The sequence below is a fragment of the Nannospalax galili genome, unplaced genomic scaffold (genome assembly GCF_000622305.1).
Source record: "Nannospalax galili isolate Female #2095 unplaced genomic scaffold, S.galili_v1.0 scaffold50, whole genome shotgun sequence".
Classification (NCBI taxonomy): Eukaryota; Metazoa; Chordata; class Mammalia; order Rodentia; family Spalacidae; genus Nannospalax; species Nannospalax galili.
The window spans coordinates 421,053-445,743 of NW_008328749.1; the positions used below are offsets into that span (position 1 = coordinate 421,053).

Genomic DNA, 24,691 nt, shown 5'->3' on the forward strand with positions numbered 1-24,691 from the left:
TGTATAAAATTTTGTGCTTTATATTCCTTTGTAAAATATAAGAAACTACTAATAATTGGCTAGCAATGTTTTATAACAGAAAAAAAGAGAAAAGCTAGCTTGTATTACTTTAAAAAAAAAAGGATGCTTCATGAATAAAATCATTGGCTCTCTTCTTTTTCTTTCCTGCTCTTAAAAAAGACCACTGTATGTATGTTGATCTCTCTAGGCAGATAACCTCCCCACCAGTCAACCTATGTGTTGATTTCTAGCTTTCCAGTCTACCAGGTCATTATTCTTCAAAAGTTCCTATCTAAAGTTTTCTAATTATAAATCAGTAATTTCATTTTCATTTCCCTTTCAGGATAAATAGGCTTTTGGCTTCAAAGACAAACAGAAGCACAGTTATAATTAAGAATGGGGGGGATTCACAATGATCATCCTGAATCACTCATGCTCTGCAGAAGTCTAGTGAGGGCAGGACTCAGGAACAAGTAAGTGGACAGGATGGAAAGGAAGACAGACAGTAGAAAGCATGTGTGTGGCGGGGAGGCAGAGCAGTCAGATGAAACTGTATGATAGATCTCACAGATCAGAAAAGGTTTCAATGATTTCATAAGTTTCAAATAAGTAACCGCAAAAACAAAGGGAAGAATATAAGTGTCCTGGTTTGATTCTCCATTGCTGTGACAAAACACTCTGACCACTACCAACTTGGGGAGGAAGGGGTTTATTTATCTTACATCTCCCAGGTCACAGTTCATCAGGGAGCCCAAGATAGGGACTCAGGGCAGGAACCTGGAGGCAGGAGCTGGAGCACAGGCCATGGAGGAAAGCTGCTTACTGGCTTGCTCCCCTGGCCCCTGCTCAGCCTGCTTTCTTATGCAACACAAAACCACTTGCCCAGGGATGGCACCACCCACAGTGGGTTGGGCCCTCCCACAACACTCAACAATCAAGAAGATGTCCCTCAGACATGGCCACAGGCCAGTTCTATGAAGGAAATTCCCCAATTGAGGCTCCCTCAACCCAGGTGTGTCAAGTTGACACTAAAGCTATCAAGCACAGCAAGGTAAGAGGGAAATCAAGGCAAACATTTTAAAAGTCCTCTTTCTCTTTGTCCCTGCTTCCATTTGTCATGAAATCTTACAAATATTTCATTCTTTATATGTCTAGTTATCTGTCAGTGCTCTGAAGAGGAAGAGATCAGTGCACTGAGGAAGAGGAAGAGGTATGTGTTTCACATATTTACCTTCAAGATGGGAGCCATAAAGACCGACAGACCAGTCAGAATAAACACAAGGGTTCCAGTGACTCTTTGTTCCCTGAAACCAAATCAAAAGATTACCATTCTACTCTTTATTTTCACAATAACATAATTTTGTCTCTTCACCTTCAAAAAAGACTATACATTGACCAAACCAATGGCTAAAAGAACAAAGGCACTGATAGAAAGCAATGCATACCTCAAGAACATCATATGAATTAACATCACAAAAAATCTTAACACTATTGCAATATGTGATTTGAGTTCATGAAATGATTCTGCTAAAGCTTTTGCTCTTTTTTAGAACCAAGAAAGAAAAACCACTTGCTATTGGCCCATCAATTACTGGCTTCTTTGAAGCCTTTATTTTTCAAACAACTTGTCCTGTTGTATAATTACACCTTCTTTCATAGGAGACAGATATTACATTGTCCCACGTTCTAATTAACAAACAGCTCAGGAAAATTTCCTGAGTGCAATAAATCTTACCAGTCTAACTTCCAAATCTACAACAACAAAAGTACTTTTTTCACAAATACGATTTGTATCCAACACCCTTTCCCCCAAGAAAGAAGCACCCTCTGTTGAGGCGTGGGAAATGATGGCTTTGTTGTGTGAGCTATCTCCCCAAGCTCTTATGAGCAGGGTTTGCTGTTCAGGGGTTAAAAAAGCACTCAGATCATGCAAGGGTCTTCTACCACTGCCCCTCATGGCTACCCAAATTTAATAGCTGAAGGTCAAAGTTTCTCAAGTCCTTAAAGAGACAGAAAATGAATCGGAAAACAAGAACCCCTTTCCTTCCTGGAATGCTGAAAACCACCGGCAGAGTTAAGGGTTTCAGGCTTTACATATGACTGAGGCACAGTGCATTCTACAGAACCACGACCAGCTGTAAATTGAAGAAAATAAATGACCTGCTTATGCTTTATGTTATATCATTTAATGTAGTATTAATCAAGGACATTTACATATCATAAGAAGTTCATGAACTTAAAAATTACTGAAAATTCTTTCTGATTAAAAAAAGTTCCTTTTGGAACAGAAAAATTAGAAATAAATCAATCATCACCACTCTCTCATCCCTAGAGGTGCCCATTTTCTTATGATTGACATAAAGTTGTCTGCACAATGGGTTTCGTAGGGCAATTATCCTGTGACAACACACCTCACTCCAAGAAACTTTGGTTGCTCTCCAGGTGCAGAAGTCTCCGTCTCCATCTTCAGACTGTCAATGTGAGCAATGGAGATGACAGTGGCAGCCACATACCAGGGAAGGGCCATGAAGGAACACACCACCATGAGGATGGCCACCCAAAACAGGTCCAGGTGATATCCAGCGCCTTTCTGCAGAAGAATATAAGAGCACATATACAGAAAATGCTCATATTTGCCATCTAGCTATATTTACATGTGGGAATTATGATTGATAAGAATATCTATTAGAAGGCAAGCTCCTTGAGGGAAGGGACTTTACCTTTAAAGAATTATTAGAACCATTCAATGAAGTAACCATGACAAAACACCTTAAAAGATAGTAACTATTATATAGTAAATACTCAGTAAAGGGAGGTGATGGCAGTTAACACGTCATGACCAGGACCTTAAACGCAGCTCTCTGCCTTCTTTGCTTACCAGTATCTAATAGTATGCTGCTCATCTGGATGGTGCTCAGTACATGTAAAGATTCTAAAACAACTCTTAGATGGTATGTCGATGGCCATTTCTTACCTCTCATGTCATATGACAACAATTGTTTAAGAACCTACTTCCTACGAGCATTAAGGTAATTAATACCCCTTGATCAGAATAGACTGATCTCAAACATTGCCCCATAGTCACAGTAACATTGACTGACTAGAAGAGCAGACAATGCAACAAAAGTTCTAGCTCTTTTATTCACTAAATAAATATTGCTCAGTGTGTTCCCAGTGTTTTTCTATGGTTCTGTTTCTCTGTTCCATTTATGAAGAAATCAAAGGCTTATAACTCCTATGGAGCTGGAGAAACTAGAGCTGTCCATTCTCACAGCATGATATGAGAATGATGACGAATCCAAGGGAACAGAGGGGCTGGCTTTGGAGAATGACACTGTGATTTATACAAGCAACCTGGTGGGTGTTATCCTTCAGATCCTGTCACAGTCTGTCAGAACACTGCTTTCCTCTAACAGAATCACCAAAATTTTACCCCTGGTTTGCACACATGGGTCTAATCATGTTCCCAGAGAACACATAGCAGGCAAGTAGCCGACACAAGAAGGAAAGGCATGTATTCATAATGCTAGGTTTGACTGTGACCAAAAATCTGCCCATGAGACAAACATGATTTGTTTGCATGTGTGTTTGTGCATGTGTGTGCACGTGTGTGTGTGTGTGCATAAAACAAGTTAATTTTTAAGAACACCTAATTATTTGAATTGGGAATGTGATAAGGCAGGAGAAAAGAAGGAAAATGTGAGATGGGTTGATGTCAACTTATTCAATAACGATCAAAGAAGTAAATATCAACAAATAATTGACTAACAACAAGGCATAATTCTAGTTGCTGGTGGTTGCTGGTGACACATGCATAAACAAAACAAAAGAAATCCTGTTCTCACAGAATCCATTCTACTGTACAAAACAAAATAAACAACATAAAATTTAAAACTATATAGTATCCTAGTTGGTAGCAAGTACCAAAAGGAACTATAATAACTTGGGTTTGCACACTGAATATAACGGGAAACAATTGGGGGAGTTTTAAGAGGAAGAGTGATCTGATTTGCTATGTTCTGAGTACTCTGCTATTATGTTAGGAACACATCAAATAGGATCAGGGATAGCAGAACCAGTTAGGAGGCAGTTGCTATAACTGGCATAAGAGACTGTGGTATTTACAAGACAGAAGTGGTTAGATTCTCTGACTGTACCTTGAGACGGAGCCTACAGGATTGCTCCTTCATATCAGTGTGCGTCTTATGGCTCTGTTGCAGGGCCATTTGCGACCTGGCTTTCAGTAGATGTACCAGTGTCTACAGACTCATCTTCTGTTTCTGTCCTGCTTGAATTCTATGCCATCACCACACTCAACTACATGCAGGTCCTTGACGGTATTTCCCTCACCAATGGCTTCTGTGTCGCTGCTCACGTAACATCTACCAGGCACAAACTCCTCTCTTCTTCTCCTTGGCTCAGTCGTACCTATCTGAAGACTAACATTAACTTTCATCTATCCTGGTGGTTTAAGGACACTGAGTCCAAAGACTCAAAAAATCCTAATGAATTTGTTTTTCTAAACACCAACATGCAAGGTCTACTAACATGCAAGAATTATTATGTCTAGGCCAATGTCCTACACACATTAGGCTTGGAAATGATTTGTTCCAAACTACTGCCATAAACTCCTCAGAACTCAGTGCTTATACCAGAGAAGTCATTTCTACAAATTAGCCAGATGTACATGAAAATAAGCCTCTTCTAAGACTTGCCATAGCTGAAAGGATCTGAATGACTAGGACTGGAAGGAAAGGAAAAAAATGTGAAAACACTGGTAATTTCTTATACAAAAACTATGAATGACAGAAAACAGAAGTTTTCAAAACTAACAACAAAGCTTTTATCTGTTGTCTCCCTCCTCCTCAACTACATTGGCTTTTCTGGATTCTCCCTAATCACACAGCAGCCTCCTTCCACCAGCACTCACATCCCTTACTGCTGCCAGAGTGGGGGCTGCCAGTGCAATTCTTCACAATCACAGTCTATTCTCCAACTTGACACAGGCCAAAGTCCATTTTCTCCCTTTCAGGTCCAACTCAAATTCCCCTTTCCTTCACTGGGACCAGCACCCTTTAGCCTTTTATGCTGCCGTCACCACAGGAGCCTCTACGTCACTCTTGTCCCTGAAAGCCTACTGTCCTCATAAACTACTGTTTAAAAATCTAAATCATTATATGACACTTCCTTGCTCAAAACCTTTTTGTGGTTTCCAGTTTTCACCTTATAATAAAATAATAAAAATTAAACATTATAAAATCATATGTAAGGATATACATGAGCATTTCTTCCTGGAACTATTTTGCCTCCTCCTTTCCCATCCTTGCCAACACACAGGAGTGTCTGGAGATATTTCTGGTTATCACAACTTGGGGAGGAGGGGTGCAACTGGCATCCATGGAGAGAGGCCAGACATGGGGACAAATGACTGCCAATGATCAGGAAGTCACTGCCAACAAAGGACTGTTCAAACTGGCATCAATGCTGAAGTTGACAAACCTTGTGTTGTGTGATATGAGTTCACGCCCTTGGACATCATCTTGAGTCACCTATTTTCCTGACCTGCTCTCTGATTCTTGATACAACAGGCTCCTCACTCTGGGGCCTTTGCATTTGTTTATGTCTTTGTATGGTGACTTATCACTGAACCAGCATTTATTAAACAACTATACTGTGTTATGTTGTGTTTGATAATTTTTTTCTTCATCAAGACAAAAATACATGTCCTTGCAAGAATGCAAATTGCTACTGGATAGTTAAGCCCGAAAACAAGTCATCTAATGTATATGCAAGATACAAGGCACAAAGGAAAACAAGTCAGTTCTAACCTTGTTGGTGGACATAGTGGTGAATAAGAAAAATCCACTCAGTTTTAGTTTAAGAATTATCCATGCTGATTTACACAGTGACTACACAACTTTGCAATCCACCAGCAGTGGATGAGGGTTCCCCCTTCCTTACATCCTCACCAGCATTTCTTGTCATTTATATTCTTTATCTTAGCCATTCTGACTGGGGTAAGATGAAACCTTGAACAGTTTTAATTTGCACTTCCCTACATATTAAGAATGTTGAATAATTAAAAAATTATTTATTTTTATCCTATGTATATGAATGTTTTACCTGCATGTATGTAGGTGCACCATGTGAGTGAAACACCCACAGAGGCTAGAAGATGGCATCAGTCCTCCTAGAAATGGAGTTACAGATGGTTATTACCCACCATGTGGGTGCTGAGAACCAAACTCAGGTTCTCTGCAAAAGCAGCAAGTGCTCTTAACCTCTGAATCATCTCTCTAGTCCCACTGAACACTTATTAAAGCAATTTCTTAGCCATTTTTATTCCTTCTTTCGAGAACTCTCTGTTCAGGTCTGTAGCCTATTTTTATAAATTGGGTCATATGTTTTCTTGATTGTTTTTAGAGTCCTTTGCATATTCTGGAAATTAATCCTCTATCAGATCTATGGATGGCAAAGAATCTCTCCAACTTTGTGGGCTTCCTCTTGATTTGATTGTCTTCTTTGCTATATAGAAGTTTCTTAGCTTAATGAGGTCCCACTAGTCAATTGTTGGCTTAATTTCTGAGCAAATTAAGTCCAATCTAGAAAGTCCTTCTTGTACCGGTATCTTTTAGGGCACTGCCTGTGTTTTCTTCTAACATTTCAGCATTTCAGGTTTCACACTGAGATCATTGATCCATTTGGAGTTGACTTTTGTGCACAGTGATATACAGAAGTTTAATTTCATTCTTCTACATGGAAAGATCTAGTTTTCCTAGCACCATTTGTTAAAGATGCTGTCTTTCCTCCAGTGTTTATTTTGGCATCTTTGTCAAATATCAGGGGGCTGTAACTGTGTGCATTTATGTTTGCGTCTTCCATTTTATTCGATTCATCTATATGTCTGATCTAGTAATACTATTCTAAGGACTCAATATTTCTCTACAGAGATACATGCTCAGCCATATACTTTAGACACAGGACTTGGAGCAATAGAGCTGGAACTGATCTGAAAGCCTCCTCCCCAAAGACTAGCTCTCATAGTATTAGAAGATACTATGAAGGCTAACAAGGGAAAACAAATCAATGAACCTACCCAGATGAAAAGCCTGGGAACCACAACAATGAGTGGCCCAGTAAATCATCCCTATTGGTCTAACAGTGGCACTTTTACCTTTGGGGTAATCTACAGATGCTATTTGAATTCCTGCTCGATAGGAGGGAATTCATGCATGGCCTGTAAACATAGCTAATTTCACATGGTTGGAGAGGTCATAGACCCTAGAGAAGAACTGACTTCTGTCACTTTCCCACACCAAATAAATCCTTACTATATTCCTAATACATAACCTTACATTTATAGACAAGTGTATCTCTCATCATTGATTAAAAAAAAAAAGACATCTCTTTTTGCAAAAGATGGAGACTATTACAAAGTTTCACAACTGGTCAAAATACAGAATAAGTGTCTGTGAAGTGTCCAGTCCTAAGGGATACATCTACAATGCAATCTCTACACCTAGGGTACAGGGAACATCATGGAAGTGAGGGCAGAGACTCTAAGAGCCAGAAGGCCAAGACACCTGCTCATAGCTAATGCATTCTAGATATGATAGGGAAGCTTCACCAATGAAGTTTCTACAGTATGGTAATCTAACGAGATCTGCATAATGACAAAACCAGTTGACATACGAATGTGGACAGGAAATTTCACAAGGTCCCACCTCAAGATGAAGAGCTGTAGGCAATCAACAGATGCTGAGGGAGAGAGGATCAGTTTTCTCTAGGGACTAGCTCCTGAGAGGTACCCCCAAGTAGGCAGCCCTAAATAGATATATACAAGAGTACCACTAAATGGACTCAGTGTACTCAGTGCATTGTGTGTGTGTATTTATAAATGTTTGTATGTGTATGTAACAGTAATAATAAAAGAAGAGGACAGAAAACAGAATGAGTCTGGGGGACACATGAGGATTAAGATGGGGACTAAGAGGGGTGAAAATAATGCAAATACAATACTCATGTGTGAAATTCTAACACACTTAAAAATTAATTAAAAAAGGAAATCCACTAGACTCCTTCAGGGAACAGACCATAAAGTTGAGCAGTTTTGCCTTCAGCATTTAACATAAGTGATCTGTACATAAGAAATTGTCTAAAAACATCTTTGGCTTCATAAATGTAAATTCATAATATGTGTAAGTTTAAGATCAGGAAGTGAAACTTTCTCTTTAAAATTATATAGGCTGGACTAATACAGAACAAAAGTTATTAGGAATAAATAAGTCCACAGAAATCAGTATGTGCAAGAGAGAAAAAGACTGGCCTAGCAGTCTGATGTTTACATCTGGTACAGAGACAACAACAAAGAATGGGCAGGAGCAGGAAATGTTCATCCTAGGAGCTCACAGGAGTCAAAACACTAAATACCTTCTACCAATGGGTCACAATTGGATGAGAGGACTCAGATTCCTGTAAAAATAAAAGTGAGATTCAAACAGAAATTTAAACAAGTTTGGAAAGGATACTAAAAAGTACAGAGGAAGAAATATTTGAGTCTATCTCAGCTAAACAGGATTCTGAAAAATGTAAGCAGCTGCTTTGAGGAACAGAGATGGGTTTACACACCCTCTGCCATCATCTATCTCACACAGCGTGACAGATCTGAGAACCACATGGCCAAGATAATAAAACATTTCATTTTACTTGTACTTGTTAAGTCTGATGTGGAGTTGTGGTGGGTCACACAGGAACTGAAGAGAATAAAACAGGGGCCTAATTTTGAAACCATTTTGGCCCAGAAATAGGAATAAAGTAATTATACAAAGTACTGTATGAGATATCATGTGAACAGTGTCACAGAATATAAATACACTAAGAAAAAACAAAAAAACAAGAGCAATACACATTACATTAGTGGTGAAGGAAGGTTGTTAATGGGACATCTTCTATTTAGAAGAGCTTTTTATGAATAGCAGCCACAGGAGTGAGGGGACGGTCTTTCTAACCACAGTACTAGCAGAAGAAACTGAGGATCAAGAAGCCAACAGGCCCTTTGAGAAGAGCATTGGCTTGTATCTGGAGAGAGATATTTTGAACCTAGGCTGATGTAGAAGGCACCTTAACGTTAGACAGAGAGAAATTGGTAGTTTTCGAGAGGCAAGGTGGTTTAGAAATGTAGAACTGATGTGTAAGAACATCACTTTCTAAAAAAATTAGTGTGTATCAAGTGAAGCAAGGGAGGTTGGCTGTTACAACATGATTGAATAAACCATTAGAAAATTTTAGAAATGAAATTAGAGTACTGGATCCAAGGTTCTGATTATAGGAACAGTAGGGGAAAATAAAGAGCAAAGTGAGATTTATGAGTTATTAAATAAATTTAAAGTGAAAACATCATATTCAAATTAAGTGTTTCACCACAAAAGATACCATAGGAAACTGGTTGCCAGAATCTTCTGGGACCTATCTCTAGACACCTGACCTAATGATTTCTCCCCCATACCCAATCCACACTTGAAATTACCACCTGTGGAAAAGTATCTCTGGCTTTCCAGTTAGAGACTACTCTGCTTCTGCTTAGGATCATGACTCAGAATGCCCTTGGAGAAGTCTTGACCTCCCTGAACCTGGTTTGCTTTTGAGCACTCTGCATGGATAATGAGGGGCACAACCAACCAAAAGGATGGTCAAATAGTCAAGAGCCTTGGCATTCCTACATCAGTTCGGAGTTATTCAGCAGAGTGGAAAGGTGGATCCCATCCCAGCAGAGCAGATAGCCAGAGCCACTTGACACAAAGCCAAAGCAACTGTCACCCAAAGCACACTGAATATCTGCATCTCTTACTTTTTCAAGTTTCTCTTTTTAATCAATTTCATAGTGTTTAGGGTCTTTAACAATTTTAGGCAGAATCTCCAATTTTCATATTATAAACTCTCAGTTCCTAACAAAATGTGAACAAAACAATCTCCAGAGTGAAAAGCCTTTGATTCATGATGAGATGTCCATGGGTATCATTAGATTTGTGACAAAGAACTGGCATTCATTCTATAACAATCATTATGCAAAAGAATACTTTCAAATATGCAATTCAAAAGGGAAGAAAACTTATTTTTTGCACACCCATTTCTTATTTCAAGGGGCAAACATTAATGTAACTCAAAATTCTAATGTTTCCTATAAGGAACAAGAGAATAAAAGGTTGTCTATTTCATTAATCCTAAATTTTCTAAATCCTAGATTCTGAATTTCATACATAAGAAAACTTGATGAGCATAAAAAGGTTAGAAATTTGTGTCTAAAAGTACATAGCAAATTTGGCCAATCATATTAAAATTAAAAGCATAATTCCAATACTTTCAGATTAAGAATGTACTAGTCAACATCCATGTTTAGCCTTTCAGTAAAGTAAATCAACATCCAATCTGCTTTCAATAGAGAAGAGAATTAAGGGGGGACTATGCCTCTCTCAGGCCAACCACTAAATATAATGGAGATGGAGGAGGAGGAGAAGGATGAGGAGGAGCAGAAGGAGGAGGAGGAGCAGGAGGAGGAGCAGGAGGAGGAGGAAGCATCTCTATGGACATTTCTAAGCATAAATCTACAATTGGGTTAAGGATTGAGATTCACATTATGTATGTAGCTTGGAAAATCCCAAACTAAAATAAAGTCTAAAGTAGTTGTGGCCTTAGTTTTGGCCCCCTTCCTCCCCTCATGTGTGTGGATGGATGGATGGAGAAGTAGACTGATATATACATGTAGGCAGATTGATACACATAGTTATATTTATGACAAATATATATCAATTCTAAACCCTACCAAGTGTCTGAATCCGATGACCATTTAAAGTAAGGCCAAAGACAAAAGAGCATGCTAAATAACACCACCAATTTAGTTTGTGACAAATTTGCAGTAGAAATGTATAATATTTTATTTTCTAAAAATGGCAGAAAACACCTCCCATCTCGTGTGTGTGTGTGCGTGTGTGTGTGTGTGTGTGTCTGTGTTTTAATGTGGCTGTGGCATTCCCCAATACAGAGGGGGTTCTTTCCACACCCCCTTGATGAGTGACTATGACTTCTTTGACCAACTGATTATGGTCAAGTCAGAAGCAAAGCTATGACAGTCACAGGTATAACTGTGAAATCTCCTGGCATCTTCTACTTCTTAGTTCATGGAAATCAGCTACATGGAAAAGTGAAATAACAGCATGGTGTGAGATGCTCCAGCCTCATAGAAAGGTCCTGGAAGATGAAATGCTAAGTGGTGGGGTGACATTGAGTAAGAAACACAGATATATCACATGTACGTGTATGTGATGAGCATGCATGCATGGAGAGAGACAATGAAAAGGCAGACAACTCAAGGAATAGCAACATGTTGAACATGAGTCATGTGAGAATGAAGACACAATCCTGGACACTCAGCCCAACTGAGATTTTTGATGACATCATCATACTATTTGACTGCAACTGGAAGAGGGAACTCAAGCAAAAAATGTACAAGCCTAGAGAGATAGCTCAGTGGTTAAGAATACTGGCTGCTTTTCCAGAGGACTGGGTTTGGTTCCCAGCACCCACATGGTAGCTAACAACCATCCATAACTCCAGTTCCAATTCCTTGTTCTGACCTCTCTGGGCATTGCATGACACAGGTGCACTTACACACATGCTGGCAATACACTCATACACATAAAATAAAAAATATTTCTTTAAAAAACTATTCATCATGTGCAGTAGACATAAAATTGTTTTAATGTAAGTTTCCAACTCAAATCAACCTTTGTTTTAGAACTAAAAAGCAGTATCTTACTTTGGTATTGTTAGAGTAGCAAAAAGTCCCGTATGATTATCTGGTCAAAAAATGAAACCTCCAGTCTCCTTGTGGGAAACCCAGTTTCACTGGTCAATCACCAATCACAGGACCACCCAAGGAAGTGGGTTCACCTTAAGGCATGCTATATAGATGGACAGAATACCTAGTGGGTTAATGAGATACTGAACATTTCCCTGCCTGGAATCCTACCTCCTAGTGCAGTGCTTCTCCACCAGCCACAGACATGTAAGTCTGTAAGTCTTCCCACTTTTCTGAATTTTTCAGAAAATCATAATCTTGCTTTTTCTTCTTCATATCCCTTTTCTAAACATGCTTTCTTCAATGCTTTGGGCTACCCCAACACCTTATATTTCTTTTCTTTTTCTGTAAAGCTGCCTTCTCCCTGCTTTGTGACTGCCAGTCTGCCACTTATCTGACCTCCATGCTCTAAAGCTGCATGGTTTCATGGATTTTTCCTTCTCCCCTCCATTCCCTTCCTCAAGGCAGCTGCTGAGATTTCCGGGTTGCCTGCCCTGAGGATTTTCTTTAAATTCTAATAAAACTGTCCTAAAGCTTCCATTTGAGTTCATTCTTAAATTCTTTTATGGACGATACTAAGACCCTCTAGGGGACGCTGTTTCTCCCCTGTATCAGTATCTATGATTCCATCATGGTTTTTGTTCTTTGGCTAAGTTCTGTTTCCTAATTTCTAACATTAATTCGAAGTATACACTACTAAGTCTCAGGCTTTTGTAAATTTTCTTCTACTGAAATTTGAGCAATTCTTCTTTCTACCCTTCCACCAAACTGAATATGCCAGGGAACCACAGAACCTCCTGTCACTATTTCCCTTGGCTTCAGTAACTCATGACCTTCTGCCTGACCACCCTCCATGCCAAAGATGTCAAGAACCATGAAGATGAGATTTTCAGCACCCTAGATTCCAGTACCCCCACCTTCGCAGCATGCTTCAGGAACTAGGCACATGCTGTGTGCAGTTCATCCCTCTCAGGTTTCTCTCCCTAGAAACCTTCAAAATTGAAACACCTCTAATGAAAGCTTTTATTTTTCTTCTTCTCCCAGCGTTATTAATTATAGGATTTACATTTCTCACCTTCATCCATGGCTCTAACTAGTTTATCATCTCTCTTATCCCTCTGCCTTGTGCGTTTCTACAATAAATTTCTTATTTTCCCTGGCTTTTTCCTTCTGCTATTCCTCTGCTGAGTTCCATTCTGGGTAATTTACTCTCCTGTTTTTGGGTGACTGATTCTAATGTATTTTTATGCTGCACTTATATGGTGATTATGAAAAGCTAGTGAGTTAATATATAATATAATGCTCTTAGAATATGACCTGATTCATGGTAAGTGTCCAATAAATTGTAGCACTTTACAGTTATTGTTCATATTTCACCCCATAAATGGTATTTTTGAAACCTTCTGTGACCTAAAAAAAATCACTATATATGGGGAGAAATGATATAAAGCAAGAACAATTTAGCTCTCTTGAAAGATATTCCATGACACTAAACCATTTTCTTTAGGTTCATGAAAAGGTTAATAAAACAATTTTTTGAAAAACAAATTAAAAACTTTATTCATACTTTATGATCTATAATATCATACGACAAATATTTTAAGGAAAAAAAGGATAAGTGTTTACCAACAGCTTATGACTCAATTACCTGAATACTCTTTAATAATAAACCTTTAGTAATTCCCAATACAAAGAAATGATGGAAATGCAAATTACTCTGATTTGATCATTATATATTGTATATATATCAAATTACCACATTAAATTCTATAGATTGATGCAGAGAGAGAGAGAGAGAGAGAGAGAGAGAGAGAGAGAGAGAGAGAATTGAACCCAGGTTTTCATACATGCTAGAGAAGCACTTTACCTCTGAGCTAATGACCTCGAGAGAGAGAGAGAGAGAGAATTGAACCCAGGTTTTCATACATGCTAGAGAAGCACTTTACCTCTGAGCTAATGACCTCACGGCCTCTAAAGAGTTTTTTGAAAGAAAAACACAAGAATAAATTTGAGTGAATTTAACAGAGAGCAAGTGCTCTACAAGTGTCAAGTCTTTGACAGTCATGTCTTCATGAAGGACTGTTGCCACATTAAAATCACAATAGTATGATGCTGCTTATATATACTCTTTGGTAGTGGAAAATTCTACCGTATTTCCATGGAAATAACAACTTGAAACAGTTTTCTCACATTTAAGTGATATAATATCCCAAGATATGCTGAAGATTGTGTCAACATAGGTGATCTTATGACTTTATAATATACTATAACTCCCAATAAAGTTCTCTTGATTTTTAATCTATAGGTTCAATCAAGCAGTAAAAAGACCTGATAATAAAAGCAGGAAGCGATAAGCATTTTTACAGACACTTACCTTCAGTTTATGTTCTTTCCTATTTACAATCACTGCTGTGATTTGCTGGTCCATGAAAATCAGGATGGTGACCAGCAGGGCTGGGATAGCAGCAGCAAGGTACACCCACCAGGGGTTCCCTCCGAACGGCGGGACGAACCAACCCCGGTTAGGACTTGTTGGCTTCAAGCAGAGAGAGAATATTTTTCAGAACAGTATTAAGTTAATATAGGCTAACTGGTAAAAAAATGGCAAGATGTATTATATGAAATGCAAAAAATTCAACAATTTTTTAAAAGCTGGGTGGTACATACTTCAACTTTTATAAAAGCCAACATATTAAAAAAAGAAACAATTATGAACTGGAGAAAATGATTATTTACCACAATTCTTCCCTAGGGATACTACTTTGAATTAATATCTAAAGGGAAAGGAAAGGGACATGGGCTGTTGGAAAGGCAGAGAATGACATTTTGAACATATGAAATGATTTGAGATAAGGTGTCAAATAAAAAAAATTCAAATTAAGGGACAGAAAGAACCCAAATGTAATATTCTATTAAGAGATAGCAGGAAACTATAAAGCCACTATGGACTTCATGAGTTTTAGCATTAAACAGAAGGTGTTTCTACTACTGCCAAATTAAATGGCTTCAAGGCATAAAGAACTTGTATATGCTATAACTGAACTAATTTAAACATTCTGCTCTCTTAGTTTACATGTGAACAATTATCCAAGAGAACTGATTAAATCCCCAGAAATATTCCAGAAAATGAGAAGCATTTCCCCACTTTCCAGAAGATCATATATATTTATCACAGAAAGAAATTTTTCTATGCTATTCTTTATTTTAAGAAAAGTAAATAAAATATGTTCTATGAATTTGTTTCTCCAGATTTTGCTTTTGTTTTTAAGACAGGGTCTTAGTCTATAGTCTAACCTGGCCTTGAATTTGTACAATTCCCCTGTCTCAGCCTATTGAGTACTGGGCTTACAGCCATGAGCCAGGAAACCTGGATGAGGTTCTTATCTATGAAGAAGCTCTCATTCTTCTCTGAGGATGTTTGTGTGTTCACGCTTAGCTTGTTCATCACTCCATTATGGAGACAGAAGCCATCTGCATTATGTGAACCACTTGTGACCTTAGAAGGCAAGGTACTTCATCTTGCTCATTAACACATTAAATCCCCAAGATAGAGTCTGGATCTTATGAAACATTAGTAAATACTGATTTACATAAATGAATGATAGAATTAATTAGAAGTTTTCTTTGCTAATGAATATATGAGAGTAGAGAATATCAAAAAATATTCTTTGCTGTCATGTATGTGTATGTGCATGCATATCCCTTCCTTATTAAACATTTATTACAAAAACTGCAATCAGCTAAAGGATGCTTAGAATCATTATTATCTCAATAGTAGAAAGAAGGGCATAAGAACTCTTCCAGAAAACAGGTGAAAGATTTGAAAAAAATTACCTATAATTATAAATGACTGAAATATACTTTATACATTATACATGAATATGCAATAGGTCCAGAACATGCATAATTCTTCTTTCACCTTGTATGTAAGTATGCCTGGCAGGTTGTTTGGTTGGAGGAAAAGACCACTGAGTTGGAGGCTTGAGTTCCAACTTCACTACCTGTAACTACTAGTTAAGAGGTTATGGGCATTTTGCTTTGTGTTTGTGAGTTTAAATGTCAGGCTTATAGAACAGGGATGTCGCTACTTGTGCTGCAGACTTCTCAGAATTGTTATATGAACTGAGGTAATTAGGTATATAGAAGTACTTGAAATTATGCTAAAAAATAAGAAATTATAACATACATTATTTAAAATTTAATAGTTTCTGATATTAGCATTGAATTTTGATAAAGAAATTAAACTGTCTAAGTGAGCCAAACAAGGGATTGCTCTGGGGGAAAAAATTGGTGGTTGTACAAAATCAACTGAAACAGACCCACAACAAGCTACAATAGAGGAATAGAAAGTAAGTCAAAGAGTCTGAGGGAAAACCAAAGGATAGGAATTGACTTACCTTGAACTCACTTGGCACAATTAGCTTTGGGGTATCGACACCTACCAGGGCATCTATCACACAAAACATGAGAATGGACAAGATAATGGCAAAATCGCTGATCAGTTTTCTTGCCTGGAAAAATAAACAAGAAACAATGGACAGTTTTGTACCAGATACATATGTTTGCTTGTGTTTGAAACAGTTTTCTGTATTTTCTAGCAATTTACAACTATTCCATAAAAAAATTATCATCTGGTCAGACATAATCTAGTCCCATAGAACAGGGTGGGGTCGGTCGGTCGGTCTCTGTCTCTGTCTCTGTCTCTCTCTCTCTCCCCCCTCCCCCTCCCCCTCCCCCTTCCTCTCCCCCTCTTCATCTCTCTGTCTCTCTCTTCATCTCTCTACCTCTGACTAAGCAGGGGCAATCACTCAAATAGGATGCATCCCAAAATTAGTGCATAAGCCCCTGTCCTATGTGCAGTATGAAAGCCACTTGGGTAAGAATGAAATCTAAACACAGAACAGAATAGAATTCAGTTTATTTGCAAGGCAGCACTATAATAAATAAAATAATGCAAATCGCACAAGTTGGCCTGAGAATACCATAAATCTAACAAGAAAAGAATTCCAAGTTCCAGTCCATGAGTAAGTTGATTATCAAGACCCATAGTCAAGTCCAGCAATGGGAGATGGAAACATGAGCTTTGTCTAAATATCCCACATTCAGACTAGCGCTGGAAGTCTGCTTGATGCGGGGCAGCTCTTCACCACCTAAGTGTGATAATTATTATCTGGTTATCCAAAGCCCTAAATGCCTGCCTCTGTTCAGGAGAACATCTTCACATTAAACCCTGTCCTTTTGCATCAGTAGGTATAAAATAACTATTTACAAGTCATTAAGGGAGTACAGAACCTTTTGGTCGCATCGAGCTTTGTGGTGGTTTGAATGAAAGTTCCTCATAGGCTTTGTATTTGAACAGTTTGTTTCTAGCTGGTGGTGCTGTTTCGGGAGGTTTGGGGTTGGGGTGGGGGTGGTCATGCTGGAGAAAGCAGATTCAGAGACTATGCGGCTTTCCCATTTTCAATCTGCTTCTCTCTGCTTCCAGTGCCTGTTTGAAGATGTGAGCACTTGGCTTTCTGCTCCAGCCACCTCCTGCCACCATGCCTCCCCCACACCATTATGGACTCTCCCTCTGGAACCAGAAGCCAAATATATGCTTCCTTCTATAAGTGGAAGTGGCCTTGGTCAGAGTGTTTTATCACAACAGAAAATGAACTAATACATAGTTCCTCCAGTCACTATAAACACAACAGAGGGTCCAAGATCTTACCTAGGGCATGGGCACCTGAGTTTTCTATAGGATGGCCCACACTACTGTGTCATGGATCACTCAGTAAGAACTACTTGGTTCCTAATATTTTGCTTGATAAGAACATCACAGTGAATAAGAGACATAATCCATGTCTTCACGAAGCCCCAAGCCAGTTTATATCCAACAATGCTTGTTTCTGTGTAAAATGAGGGTTGACTCAGATACAACTTATCCCAGGGAGACTGGTCAGTTTTCTGATGCTGCTAGATGAAAGAGGAGAGATCAAAGATGGACTGAGGAGGTGCACAGTTATCAACATAATGGTGCTCTGGGAAGAGATGTGAAGCTACTGTTTCCATGAGTTCAATAGAAGTTGAAGCAAGGAATGGAAATTACATGATATCATGGTATGCTGATGAGCTCAGGGCTCCATTATTGACCATTATCAGGTGTCAGGAACTGTGGACACTATATTCAATTGTTTTATCTGCAAAGGAGAGTCAGAATAATACCTAGACCTTCGCATTTGTTTGTTACCAGAATTAAATATGATAAGCCAAGAAAGTGCTTACCATAAAGTGTAGATAAGTTTGATTATTTTATGTTCCAGTAGGTCTCTTGACTGCAAAGGCCACTAGAAAAATAATCTACTGTCAAGAGGTCTTTGGAACGAACCATTAATTCTAAGAAACAAAAATAAAAGTCCAGCAAGCCTTTGGAACTGCTACTCAGAGACAATTTTTGCTGGAAGTATCTAAAATTAATGCTTCCCCAAGCCTCAATACTGGAAGAAATTCTCATTTCTTAAGTTTTATGCAAATAATGTTGACAATGGCAATTCAGGATGATCTGGCAAAGCTGGTCCTAGGAAGCAGTTTCAGTAATATTACAGAACCTTATGACCATCCCTCTGGTCCAATAGGTCACAAATTCCTGCACAACCAGAGGTCACTCAAAGTCATAAAGAAGTTAGTACTTATTAATATTTATTACCTTTCCAATCCTCACCCAAGGACTCTAACTTGACAACTCAAATATCCTATAAATTATTCAAAGAGGTGAAAACAGTTACTTAACATATAGTTTTACTCCTTTTTGTAATAAAGAGAAGGGAATCTAATGCAACTAGTTTGTAATTCCTTGGCAGACGATCCCACAGGACCTATACTTCAAGTCTGCTACCTGGCACCTTGGGGATGCTGCTTCTCAACTGAAGAAGCATCTTGAGTCCTTGGTGAGTTGAATACCCTGGGAATTAAACATGTTTAAACTGGATGTCATCATTGAGATCCACTTGTGGAGTTTCTAACTTGGCCCTGTAATGGTTTGCATCATGAATGTCCCTCACAGGCTCATGTATTTTCACCTGGTCTCCAGCTGGTGGTACTGTTTTAAGAAGTTATGGGGCCTGGCTGATGGGGATGGGTCACTAGGAGTGGGCCTTCTGGGGTGATGGCCTGGCCCTGATTCTGGCCAGATCTCTGCTTCCTGGTTGGTGCCATCTGAGAAACTACAACTGCAAGTGCCTGCAGCGAGATGTTGCCCAACCCAGCCACCATGCCTTCCCTGTAGTGATGAACTCTATTCCATGAAACATGAGTGTTCCTCCTTTAAGTCCCTTCTGTCAGGTGCTCTGCCACAGCAAGAACATAGCTAATACAGGCCTGTGTCCAGGAGACAGATCAAGGCACAGAAGCAAAACGACCAGAGAGAAAACACCCTCTAAATACCTAGAAACTATCCAAGGTCTGATGATATCAAAGGAAAAAAATAACTTTTCATAACAGCATACTAACTATATTTTAAGTATCAGTTATACAAATGACTTTGTCAAAACCTAATCAAACTTATAACTATGATAATTGTGCTCTGTAAATGACACCTCAATTTAAAATACCTCTACCTTCCAAAAAAAGCTCCTAGAACTTCCAAATCTAAATCAATTGCCATCTCACTTATTCTCTTGGGAAATTATTCAGTTATTTCAATGGTGTTGGTAACTTTCCAAATAATTTTAAATTTTTAAATAATTTTCTTATTGAATAAATAGATGTTTGTCAGATTACACACAGTAACCACCAGACATTTGTCCATCCATGATTCTGTCTTCGTTGAAATTTGTTTTTCCTATTTCAAAAGTGATGTATGATTATTGTAGAATATTTAGGAAAAATAAGTGGAAATTGTTTCCTAATCCTATGTAGAAATAACTTTAATATTTGAAAAAATATCTTTGTATTGAATGTAACTCTGTTCATATATATGTGTTCATAATTTTTTGACATTGTGATGTGTTTGTTTAGGGGTTTTTGAGACAAGGCCTCACTATGCAGTCCCACATTGGCCTTAAACACGTAATCTTCCTGCCTCAGACTCGCAAGCGCTATGATTACAGGCATGTGCTATCACCTCCAGTTCACATCTAGTTTTGTATGTCACCTTAACTGTTTTACCATCTCATTTGATAATTTCTAAAATACTAACATTAATGATGCTAAAGTATTATGCTGAAAGGATATCCCCAAATTAATTTTTCTAATATATTACTTTTTAGATTGCTTACAAGAAATCTTTGCATATTCCTGGGACAATTTCCTTGGAATAAATTCCTTTCAGCAGAATTATCCTGTCAGTATGTAAATAAAAATTAAGGCTTTTTGTTCATAATGCCAAACTACCCTCCAGAATGTTATACTGATTTACCAATTTTCACCCTACCTAACATTATAAAAATGACTATCGATAATGTTGAAAGTCCAATCCATACCACAGGGAAAGCAATTTGCCACCATTGACAATATTTGAAAGAATATAAAACAGCCAAATCTCCTGACTGTCATTTTCTGTGGCTTAATGAAATGGTACTTCTTGCTCCACTCTGAATTCTCATGCTTCATAGAGACCCTCTAAAGAGGTCGTAATATCTATTCTCCTAAGTATCCCATTAAACTTCATAGAGCAAACATTACATGGCTAGAGAGTCAACACAGCACTCTAATGATACAAAATACACTGCGAGAACAGGGTATTTGTATGGTAAGAGCCCACTCATCCAGGCTCGTTCTCCACACTTGTCATGCTCTGGTTAGGAATGCTGTGACCCTCTGAGGACAGTTTAGAAATCAAGTCTAGGAGACTTCCTGTCTACTTTGCTGGTTACACCCAGATCTGTTTGCTGGTTCCTTTGCAACTCCAACACTCTGGAGCTGTTATCTCTTCTATTTATAATTTTCTCATAATAATTTCACCAAGTCACATTAAAAAAAAAACTCTTCAGAACAGACCATACCTCTAAATTCCAACATCATCTTTCTAAGTGTCTGACAACTCCACTTGGATTTCTTACAGACATCACAAAATTGTATCAAAAATTAAGTGCTTACTCTCCCCCCAGTTCCTCTTGCCCAGCCTGCCCTATCATTGATGCCCAAGCCTGCTCTTTCACCAGGGTTCTCCATATCCATTGATGACAGCTTAATCACCCTATTGTTCAGAAAAAAAAACTGTTACAAATCACTGAGAGCATCCTGTATTTAACAAGTTAACAATTATCCTGAAAATATGTCTAGAATCATTACTTCATTTCATGTGGTTTCCTATATTAGTATCCTACACTAAATATCTCTGTTTCTATATTTGTCTGCCCACAGTACCTCTTCCAGTATAGCAACCTAACTAATGATGTTAAAATTTAAGTCAGAGCACTTGGAAGTCTGACAGTTGAATTGCCATGAATTTGGGGACAGCCTGAACTACTGTGTGAGTCAGGGTGGTAAAGTGTGACAAAGCTTGACCAGATACCAGCTTTTACTGGTCTGAATATGGAGTTGAATCAAGGAGTACATGAACCAGGGAAAATAGGCAACCCTTAGAAATTGCAAAAACCAAGGAAACGCATTCTCCCTAAAGCCACCAGCAGGGAACACAGCCCTCTTCACATCTTGATTCTAGTCCAGTGAGACCAATTTCAGAATTCTTACTTCTATATCTCAATCTTAACCTCCAGATTTTCCTCCTAGATCTAAAATTTTTGATGTTTGAGGCAGCCATGTTCATAATAATTTGATAAGACAGTTATAAGAAGCCAATAACTATTATGAATAAATATATAATATATGATACACATGTATTTAGAAGAATATTCTCTATACACGTGTTGATTTTGGTAAAACTCCTGGGCAATGGCAGTCTTGTCAAGTGTGGCACTATTATAACAAGGGTGTCAAAAATATCTAAAGAAACAAATTCTAACAAATTCCAGAATTATAGTTCTTTAGATATATGGAGAAAAAAGCAATCCATTAATGATTTTAACCTCATTAAAAAATCACAGCCAGCACAATAGCATTCTGAATAGTATACTCACTTTTTTCTCTTTACTTCCTCTTAAATCACATAATATAGTTCAGTTACCACAGAAATCACTCCTAGACATGTTTATTACGGGGACATTCATTTCTAAGATATTGGATCCAGTTTAAACAATGATGTCAAGGAAATTGATTTTTCCCAGGCCACTTTTGTGTTCAACAGTAAAGCCTCTAATTAGTGAAGGCAGGTGGGGGTGCCACATTAGTGCAAAACTCAGGTCTTACTCTACACTAAAATCAAACTGAATTTAAACTCGGCAAAACTGACATGCAGAAAGCAGAAAGGATCCCAAAAATGTCAAACCACTGACATGACACTCCGTCTGGGGTCTTTGTATAAGCAGCTTTGGGACTGACTTTAAGTAGATAAGAATTTCTTTCTTTGGACCCTTCTCACATGTACAAACACATTTAGAAAAGGAAAATATATAATTTTCTTTCATGATTTTCTTTTTGTAAACATTTGTGGAGGCTGACGCATATAAATACATTAATAAAAAATAAAACTAAAGTTATAAACTCATAGTCCCCAGTTCTCTAGTAGCGACTACTAGAAGTTGTTAACAGCTGAGATGCAAATTTTTTTTCACAAGAAAATCTGCTCTCATGAGCTCTCAAACCCAATTCATGGGTTCACAGACCTCAGATTTTAGTTTGGATGGACATTTATAGGCATCCATCTAGATCCAATAAAGTGTCTCCAGGGTTTATGACTATAAATCATCTCAATTTGAGAGAATACAAATGAAGATAATTTATAGAGAGCAAATACTTGCCATTTTTTTAAAAAAATGCTTTTAAAGGTACATGGATGTGCTACACATATGGTAATTTCCACTGTAATTTATGAAAGAAGGAAAAAGAAGTGGTTTCAATTAAGGCTGCAATGCCCTTTTTTATAATAAGGCTGGTTTTGACATTTCTTACTACTTTATTAAAAAATGAAAAATACTTCTTTGCTCTGCAAAATTAGTCAATATCTCAATTAATCTAACATGATGCAACCACATTAAATATTTAAACTACCAAATCACAAAAGAACTTAAGTGGAAGGGAAGGACAATACAAATAACCATATGCTGTTCTCTTATTCTTGGGTAAAAACAACCTAATAAATCTATTATAAGCATACTTTTTATGAAGGATGATACCATATTAATTATTGAGAGAGTCATAATCATACAGACACCAACAGTGAGAGGCTAGTTAATTTACAGGGGGGAAAATAAATTTAGTTGCTCGGAAGCCCCAGAGGACATTCAGTTTTCACTTTGCAAGAACTGCAGCGGCTCCTAAATTAACGGGGGGAGGGGGTCGGCCCTGAGTCTGCGAAGCCCTTCTCAATGGATGGAGCTGTTACAAAGAGACAAGTGCAGCAGCAGCAGGCACCCTGAGGGCCCTCAGTAAATATTAATCCATGATGTCAATTCCTTTAATGAGAATAGTGCTTAGAAAATTCTAGAAATAGTGTAAAAAAGCATTTATTCAAGAAGAAGAAAAAGTAAACCAGACAAATATGTGCCTTTTGGCAAACACAAGCACAAAATGGCATGATAATTTTGGAATTTGATCTCCTCATAGTCAATACTATAAAGCCATGTTTGAAAAAGAAGCACTAGACCACAGCTTCCTGGAGCCAGCAGCTTGCCTGGGTAAGTTTGGCTGCTGCACCCACTGTGCTTAGACTCCCTCAGCCTCATTCACCCTCCCAGCTCCCCCACCCCATCTCTCCTCCTGACAGGGGCACTGGACCATCTCTTGCTGTGATACCAGATCCATGGGCTGACCTCTTAGCCCAGAATCACCACTTCTTCCTGATTCTTTCGTACAGACCAACCCAATTCCTCCCTGTAGTCCCCAAGAGTCCTCGAGTCTCTTCTCGCCCCCACCTCCCTTTACATTCCTGGGGTCCAGCATCTTTCCTGGGTCTTGTTCCCAGGCCAGCCCAGCCCTCAAATTCCTAAGGCCAGCATCTTTCCTGGATGGACCCAGACCTTAGGAGAAAGCCTGAGAGCATCTGATCCTCATCCAACTTGGGCCTCTTTTGGAACTCCTGAGCAGCAAGATGAAAGTAATTTGGCCACTCAAATATAAAATCTAAAGAGAGAATCTGAAGCCTAGACCAAACAGCTTTTCATGCCCAACAAGTAAACCACAAAGACACATAAAGTTTACAAAAAGAAGCAGGTCTAAACTCAACAAAGGAAGGCTTGAGTCTCAAGTAAGAACCAGAATCTACAAAAGAAATCCACATGTCAAAATCACAGAGAAAAACAACATGAAAAATTAAAATGATATATCACTAAAAAGTACCAGCAGTCCTCTAGAGGAGTACAATGAAAATCCCCTAGATATAACACAGGAAGAGGAACCCAAAAGAACAATTATAAACATGATAAAAGAATTCAGTGAATTTAAAGAATACACAAAGAAAAAATCAAAGAACTGAAAGAAGACAGGGAAAAACCTCAATGATTTCAGAAAAGAGTTAGAAATATTGAAGACTACTCAGCCTGAAATGAAGAAGGAAGTGAAACACTCAGTAAGCCAATTAGAAACAACAGGAGAAAGCCTCACCAATAGGATAAATGAAATGGAAAACAGAATATCAAGACTGGAGGATAAAGTGGACAAATTAGACCACTCAAGCAAAAATTATGAAAAATTTAAGAAATTGCAAGAATAAAATATGCAGGAATTGTGTAACACCATAAAAAGACCAAACTTATGAATCATAGGCATACAGGAAGGAGAAGAATCCCAGGATAATAGTAT

At 38.2% G+C, this 24,691-nt stretch overlaps 1 protein-coding gene across 5 annotated transcripts in view; it reads right to left on the reverse strand.

Annotated features, from left to right (window-relative positions):
* Slc4a4 (solute carrier family 4 member 4) overlaps nt 1-24,691 on the reverse strand; it is a 476,303-nt gene that overhangs the window by 22,563 nt on the left and 429,049 nt on the right. For all 5 annotated transcript variants that reach the window (XM_008829281.3, XM_029561709.1, XM_029561710.1 and 2 more), the window contains 4 exons: nt 16,252-16,365; nt 14,229-14,390; nt 2,412-2,590; nt 1,232-1,304 (listed from right to left, as the gene is read on the reverse strand). In XM_008829281.3, coding sequence (XP_008827503.1) covers nt 1,232-1,304; nt 2,412-2,590; nt 14,229-14,390; nt 16,252-16,365 — 528 coding nt within the window. The remainder of the gene's footprint in view (nt 1-1,231; nt 1,305-2,411; nt 2,591-14,228; nt 14,391-16,251; nt 16,366-24,691) is intronic.